The sequence below is a fragment of the Condylura cristata genome, unplaced genomic scaffold (assembly GCF_000260355.1).
Source record: "Condylura cristata isolate star-nosed mole 26May11 unplaced genomic scaffold, ConCri1.0 scaffold00041, whole genome shotgun sequence".
NCBI lineage: Eukaryota > Metazoa > Chordata > Mammalia > Eulipotyphla > Talpidae > Condylura > Condylura cristata.
The window spans coordinates 1,707,301-1,714,781 of record NW_004567142.1 but is presented as its reverse complement, the minus strand read 5'-3'; the positions used below and the strand labels follow the sequence as shown (position 1 = coordinate 1,714,781).

The following is a 7,481-nucleotide window of genomic DNA, read 5'->3' as shown; positions in this document are numbered from 1 at the left end:
ATATGACCTTTATGGTGTTGAGTTAGTTTCCTTCTATCCCTAGCTTTAGTATTTTTAAAATTTATTTATTTATCCATATAGGGGTATAGGCCAAAGGTGTAGGGGGGTGAGAGGATTCACCAGAGATAGAGTGGGGACAACAGGTGGATCTACTGAAATACAGTGCTGAGAGGAGCAGCAGGGAGACAGGAGAGGTCTGCTGTCAGCTCCCTGAAGGGGAATTGAATTCATGCTGCAATGGCTGCTGACAGCTTCATAGTGTATAGCTTAACTTCTTATGCCACCAGGGAGGTTCCAGTTTTTAGTATTTTTGTCATGAAATGATGCTGAATTTTTACTGTCAATCCCCTTAATAGTTATGGGTCTATTCACTTTTTTTTCCTATTTCCTCATGATTAACCATAGCAAGTTCTGTGTTTTAGAAATTTACTTCATGTAAGTCATCAAATTTGTTGGTACACAATTACTCATAATATTCTTAATATTCTTATAATCCTTATTAAATTTTTATAAGATTATTAACAATTTCCCCACTTGCACTTCTGATTTTAGTAATTTGAATCTGTAGTAATGTGAATCTCCTCTTTAGTTAATACAACTGAAGATTTAATAATTTGGTCATCTTTTATGAAGAACAAGCTTTAATTTCATTGATTTTTCTCTATTGTTCTATCCTCTATTCTATTTACTTTCATTCTAATCTTCAATATTTCACTCCTCCCGTCAATTTTGGATTTGGTTTAGTCCCTTCTTCTTAATCTTAAGCTGTAAATTTAGACTGTTGATTTGAGATCTTTCTCTTTTTTTAAGGTAAGTATAGTACAGATTTTTTGCACGTGATTTCGCTGAGCCTTATGTTCCTCAATTAAAAAACAATAAGCTTCATGGCACTGTTTTAAAGGCTTAATGCAGTAATCAATTAAACCCTTAGCAAAATGCCATACACAGGAGAAATATTCCATACAGGTTAGATGTTATTATCACTGGCCTCTATGAAGTCAGATAGCCTTAGAGGCAAATCCTAGATGCACCCTTACTAACTATATAGCTTCGGGTAAATTTTTCATTACTCTTAAGATTCATCTGTAAAATGGAAACAATGGGGCTGTTTCCATCTAACAAGGTTTTTATGTGAATCAAATGACATACACGTAAAATACTTAGCAGAGTCTGTCACATAGTAAGTAACTCATCGCAGTAGCTAATATTAGTAATCAGTCTGAATTTGGTTAGTAAGAGCAACAGAAATTAAAAAAAAATGCTGAAGGTATTATGTATTTGGGGGTGGAGGAGAAGTGTAACAAACCAACCTACTGGGACATTGTTACTGATACTATGGTAGAGGAAAACAGAAAGGACCTGAGTGAAAATTTGACACCAGGTATGTTAGTTTTCATCCCCCAGGATGGCATTAGACATACAAGATCTATTTCTAGGGGGAAATGCCAGTGAGAGAGTGTGGGGCAGGAGCAGAGAGAGCCTGGAAGAATCCTCAGATCACAGTGCATATCTGATCCCCGTGACTGAGAAAGAAAAAGAGGCTACAGCTTGTAGTACAGTCCTAACAGCTGTCCAGCAGGAGAATTTTGAGCAGAAGCTAAAGGCTACTTGCAGAATTTTGACTGCCTTCATTTCCCTGCTTGAACCTGTATTCCTTGAAGAAACAAGTACAGACTAGTTCATGATCAGAGATATTTCCCAGGGCACCCCTGCTGTAAAATAATGCCACCTTCCTTCATTCATTCTTCTCCCTTAGCTGTGGTAAGTGTGGTTTCTGCGCACAGGAGGTAGTGGATTCAGAGTGCACTATCAATCAAGTCCCCACCGCACAAACCTGAGGCGCGTGCATTCATGGCTGCCATGCCCACTGCACAGGAAAACTGCAACCATGAAATGGTGGAAAGCTATAACATACCAAATAGCTCTCAGACTTCTCATATTTTCAAGGCCAGGGTGGAATGAGGCAAGCCTGATCACCAACCTAGAAATGCAGTGAGAGAGAAGGAGGAAAACACTGCAAGGAACTAGTCAGTTGCTCACTTCACAGCAACCTTGCCCCACAGAAAATACAGAACAAGTAAGAGACATTACCTAGGGCACCTGCACTGTCAAATGATGGCACTTTCATTCATCCTTCTCTCTTCTTTCCAGCTGCAGGTGAAGAGCCTGGGTCTTCTGGCCTCCCACCTGGGGCTATCGCCGGCATCGTGATCGGAGTCGTGACTGCAGTAGCTCTGCTAGGAAGCCTGGGCTGCTTTCTGCACCGCAGGAGGACTGCAGGGTATGCCAGCCTTTCTTCTGCTGCTGCTTCAAAGGCTAACTGCCATGCTTGGAGAGGGAAGGAGACTTCCCTGGGGCCTGCTCCTCCTCCTTCGTAAACTTCTGCTTTTCTGCACTAATTCCTGTGGGTCTCTTCCTCCCAGGTCTTCATGCTTCCTGTACCTAGCTGTCTCTTGGACATGCTTATTACTATCCCCATATGGTTTAGAGGGGCTGATATAATTATGTTCCTCTACCCCCCACTAAGGAAACAAATGAGGAAAAAGAAGGCGAAAGTGAGTTTTGTGCTGTCAAACACAGTAGCAAGAGAGGGAGGGAAGGACAGGATAGGAAGAGAACCTAGAAAAAGCAAAAACAATCAAAGTCCTCTTAGAAAAAAAAAATAGCATCTACCTAAAAGGAGAAAGCAGGTGGAAGCAGGTTCAGAGGCAATGATGAAGGACGGACCCAAAGACGCTGGCACGGAGTGGACGTCGGATGGGATCATGGGCAGGTGGAAGGAGGCGGCACTAAGAGGAAAAGCAGTGCCAGCCACGGGCTAAGCGAAACGGAGGAGGCCCAAGGAGTTATCTGCTGACGTTGTCCTTCCTAATTCAAGGGGCAAAGATCCTATGCTTGGGAACAGGAGTCACAGTGTTTGATATTTATTTAGGACAATCGACCAACGCGATCTCACAGAAAACAAACTCTCAACCTCCAGTCACAGTAAGTAAAGCCACTCACCCTGAGAGCCGCTGCATTCTGCCAAATGCCCTCCCCTAGGTGGGAAACCCAGATTCCCAAATCACTCCCCACCTCTGGATTTTCAGAGCAGATCTTCTTGCCCAACCTTCAGCTGGCTTAGGTCCTGACACCCTCCTAACCACAGGCGATGCCCCTGGGGCACAGCCCCAGAGATGCCCCCTCCACCTAGGCGAGGCAGGCCATTTCTCCATCCTCACTCCTCCCCCTCCTGCCTCTATTATGGGTGTGGGCACTCTTTTGGTGAGACTTTCCCTGCCTTGTGGTGCTCTGGGTGCTATGGGCTTCAGCATGCCTTCTTGCCACTGGAGGCTGTTGCTGAGAAACACATGGGCCTGTGAACTGGGAAAAATCAGAAGTGCACTGAGGTCTCTGTGGCTCTGTTCCTGTCCTGCTCTGATACTAACGTCTGGGTCTCAATGAGAGACTCTGAGGGGACATCACCCCACTCCACCCTCCCACCACTTGCCACCTCCTTCAGCTAGAAAGCCCGGCCTTGGAACACCGCCATTCTAAGGCTGTCTGTCTTCATGGATTGGTAACTCTGCTTTTGCATCCCCAGGTCAGGGTCATTCTGACAACTTAACTAACAAGGTAAGTTTCACTGGCTTTGTTTCCTCATGGAACTACTTCTGTGAAGAATTGATTGTTCTGGAAGTACAGAATTTCAGATCAAGTGGGGTTAAAGTTCCTCATTGCAGCAACAAGGAACTATTGACTAAAGTATGCCCGTGAATCTCCCTCAGCAAGAATGGGGTGTGTTGTCCCCAAGCTATGTCTTAATACTGGCTGTGACTCGGTAGCTCTGAGACCTGGTCAAGATAACATCATTTTTGATGTCACCTATAAAATGGACATCCTGACTATTTCAAGAGAAGCTGAAGGAATGAAATGAGGTAACAAATGTAAAGCCTGGCACCATATCCAGCACAGGAGGCAGTGTGACTTTCTCGCTCCTCGACCTTGATCCTGACCCTGCTTTTGCCACAGGATAATTTCTCGTGGCTAGGATGTCTGCTCTTTTAGTTCATAGTAATTTTACAGAATTTTTCTCCTCTAAGTCTTTCAATAGAGTACATATATACTGAAAAGTGCTTCAATCATAAATACCTTATAACAATTCATGTTCCCAAGTTAAATATGCCCATGTAAGCAGCAACCAAGTCAAGAAATGAAACATGTCGTCCTTACCACCAGAAAACCCTCAAGTCACTTCCCTCCAAAGACTAACCACTATGCTAAGTTCCAATGCACTGGGTTAGTTTTGCCTGTTTGTGCTCATATATAAATGAAAAACAAAGTAGCGTGTCCTTTTGTACCTCTTTCATCCAAAATTGTTTTATGAGAATTTGTCCACACTGTCTCAGGCATTTGTGGTTGGTCCATTCTCAGTGCTGTATCATTCCAAGTCACTGTACAGAGCCTATAACCTTCCTCTGGTAACCATCATTCAGAAGATTCACAAGCACAGAGAATGAGTAACAAAAGCCCCTCTTCAAAACCAGAAGTTTCTAAGTGGTGACAGATGTGTTGCTAAATCACACTAGACCAGGTGAGGCCTGGCCTGGACATTTATTTAACTGACCTCTGTTCATGCCTTTCAGACAGATGAAGTTGCATATTCTTCTCTGACCTTCAATGCCCAGGGACCAAAGAAACCAGCTTCATCCGACCCATCACCAACAGCCACAGACACGGTTTATACAGAAGTAAAAAAGAAGTAATGCAAAGGTCCTGCTCACTGCACGGCTGATTTGTTCCAAGTTTCTCATCCTGGACTGGAGGAGATCCCTTTACCCTCAGGGAAAAGGAGAGGAAGCCTCTCTCCTCTCACCCTCTCCTTTCCCTAAAGTGGCACCTCTAGGCTGCCTGGTCAGTACCTCTCTTCAGTGTCAGCAGGTGAAAGGGAACCTCCTGGAGTCTGCAGGAAACCCAGCGCCCTCCTCAATGAAATTTGGCAAAACAAATTTTGGGAGACAGTGGCCAGAACCTCCTGCGCCTCCCCTCCCCAGACCCAGACTTGTTTTAAAGGTCCCTATGCAGAGCACACTCATTCCTTCCCACCTGGTTCTGTGTTCTGAGGGGAACCTGAATTTGCCATAACCTGGAGAGTTCTGACACCCATGTGCCTTAAAAGAAGAGAAAGAAAAAGTAAAACTCAAAGCGCTCTCTCTCCAACACCCAGTATGAACCTATCTTATACAGGAAAGCAAATAATAACCAAACTTGCGGTGGAAATTCTCCACCTTTATCACTGTCAGTGTTGTTTACCCGCAGGAACCGCATCTGGGCATCTTGCTGCTTAGTTAAATACCCACTAGAAATAACTGTGAAAACAGTTTGCCAAGGTACACAGGCGATTCCTAGTGGGAAAAGCACATGTGTTTTGGTAAGGTTGTGGGCTTTACTCAGAAATGCCCACAGAGGGTGAGGTTCAACTCCAGGTGGCAATGGCTCTTTATAGAGGCCATTGCTGGGAGATTGGGGAAGGAATTTTGCATACTATCCTTCACAGATGATTTCAGTTAAAGAATGCCTATTTTAGGGTGTTGAGGGTTTTTCTGAGACATTCTGCCATTTCAAAGTTTGTAGCTGCTTATTTATACAAAGCTGGTTATGTTTACTTAGCCATCTAAGCCAGTCTTGAATGCGAAAGAAGCCACCCAAGCTGCACAGGTCCCCATGACCAGAAACTCCTCCAAGCTTTTTTATCAGGGGCTACAAATAAAAAGGAAGAAGCAGCTTTCCTCACTCATGGTTAGAAATAGGTCTAGCTCGGCTTCCGAGCACCCCAGCCCCATACTCAACCACTATGCTGTTCCACACTTCTGCCTGTGAAGTGTGTCTACTCACCCACCTTCTCAGGAGACCTTTGCTCTGCTGAGGTGTGTGAAGTGAGAACACAAGAGTGTCTCTCAGGTTACTGGCATGTGGAACCTAGAAAGCTGCACTGGAACTGATGATCTTTAGGACATTAGGACAAAGAGAAGGTGCCAGAAAACAAGGGGAGAATTTTAACTGGATCATAGGTTTCCTGGACAGCAGCTGAAATATGCTTTTGCCCATGGGGTCGATGAGTCGCAGTGTAGCAGGACACAAGAGGGTAGGAGGAGAGACAAATGCCTTTCCCACCCAACCTCCTCCATCTCCTTCCACACAGATGGGGTCTCCTTGGGACTGGCCAGAAAGGCTCTATTCTGTATTAATTACATGAAAGAGGGTTAATTGTGAGCTCTCTGTACTCAGATGCCTCCTGAGTACAGAAAGAGGGTTAATTGTGAGCTCTCTGTACTCAGGTGCCTCCTTAAGGGTTTTCTAACCCTGATCCAGACTGTCTACACTTCTCTCATCTACGCTATTCGGTGTTATTTAACTTCGCCTGACTGAGGCTATTCCTGGTCAATGTGTAAAATGTACGCCATATTTATAATAAAAATCATGTATCATGCATCGACATGCCTCACAGTTGCTACTACTTTAGACATGACTTCTTTACTGGGAATCAGGATAAGCCTATTTCTAAGTCTGTAGATACTTGATCCAGGGATCTGGGACTTCGCTAAATTTGTGGCACACCTGCTAACAAAGTGACTCTGTCTAGAAGCAATAGCCACAACTCCAAACTGCCTCCGGAATCTGAAATTGTTATCATGATCAGTTCCCATTTCTGCTTATCTTGTAAGAACAGCTTGCAACCATGGGACAAAAAATACCCCTACCAATTTTAAACAAGGGGAAAAAGGAGGTTTTCCTAAGTTGACAAGTTATGTTTCAGAGCCAGGCCCAGAAGGATGTTCAATGTCCTCAAGGTGACCTCTCACTGCCCAGACTGAGGAGAGTCATAGAGGAGGGACCTTAGGTAGATAGACAATATTCAGAAGCTAGAAGCAGAAGCATGCAGTTTTATTGCAGTTCTGGACCCAAATTGAGTTACACCATGATTAAAAGACAGTAACCAATCAGATGCGACCAATTTGCATTTTCTGTATTTGTTCCTCAGTCCTATAATACTGCCAAAGCCTCGTCCTTGGGGAGACTTGAGCCCTTGTCTGTCTCCTGCCACATGAGCTTGCATTAAACCTTCTCAGAAGCTGGTGTCATGGTCTTGGCTTCTGTGCCATCAGGTAGCAGGCCAAGTTCAAGCAACAATTTCATGAGTAAAAGATCCTCCAAGCTCTGTGTTAGGATAGATCATTCGCCCACACTCCAGTGTGTCAGATGCAGTCAAACCACAGCTACTCTGTCTCCACAGGTCCAGGCCTACAGCAATTTCTCTAGCACTTTCTCTCTTTCTTGTCCCCAGTTCCTTTTTTCTGAATTCAAACACTAATAATTACCAGTGTCTATTCTTGAACTTCACTTGAATCATGCCATAATATGTGCTCTTTTGTGCCTGGCCTCTTGCACTGCCTAATGCTTTGGAGGTTAATCCACAGTGTTTTAGCAGCAATTTGTGCCTT

The 7,481-nt window shown here is 44.3% G+C and overlaps 1 protein-coding gene across 4 annotated transcripts in view; it reads left to right on the top strand.

Annotated features, from left to right (window-relative positions):
• CEACAM1 (carcinoembryonic antigen-related cell adhesion molecule 1 (biliary glycoprotein)) overlaps nucleotides 1-6,465 on the top strand; it is a 16,363-nt gene extending 9,898 nt beyond the window's left edge. The window contains exons 6-9 of one of the 4 annotated variants that reach the window (XM_012733661.1): nucleotides 2,152-2,281; nucleotides 2,933-2,985; nucleotides 3,584-3,615; nucleotides 4,626-6,465. In XM_012733661.1, the coding sequence (XP_012589115.1) occupies nucleotides 2,152-2,281; nucleotides 2,933-2,985; nucleotides 3,584-3,615; nucleotides 4,626-4,745 (335 nt within the window). In that variant the 3' untranslated portion in view covers nucleotides 4,746-6,465. Of the gene's footprint in view, nucleotides 1-2,151; nucleotides 2,282-2,932; nucleotides 2,986-3,583 lie in introns of all 4 variants that reach the window. The other 3 variants (XM_012733663.1, XM_012733660.1, XM_012733662.1) reach the window with 3 other exon arrangements.
• Nucleotides 6,466-7,481: the final 1,016 nt, after the last annotated feature.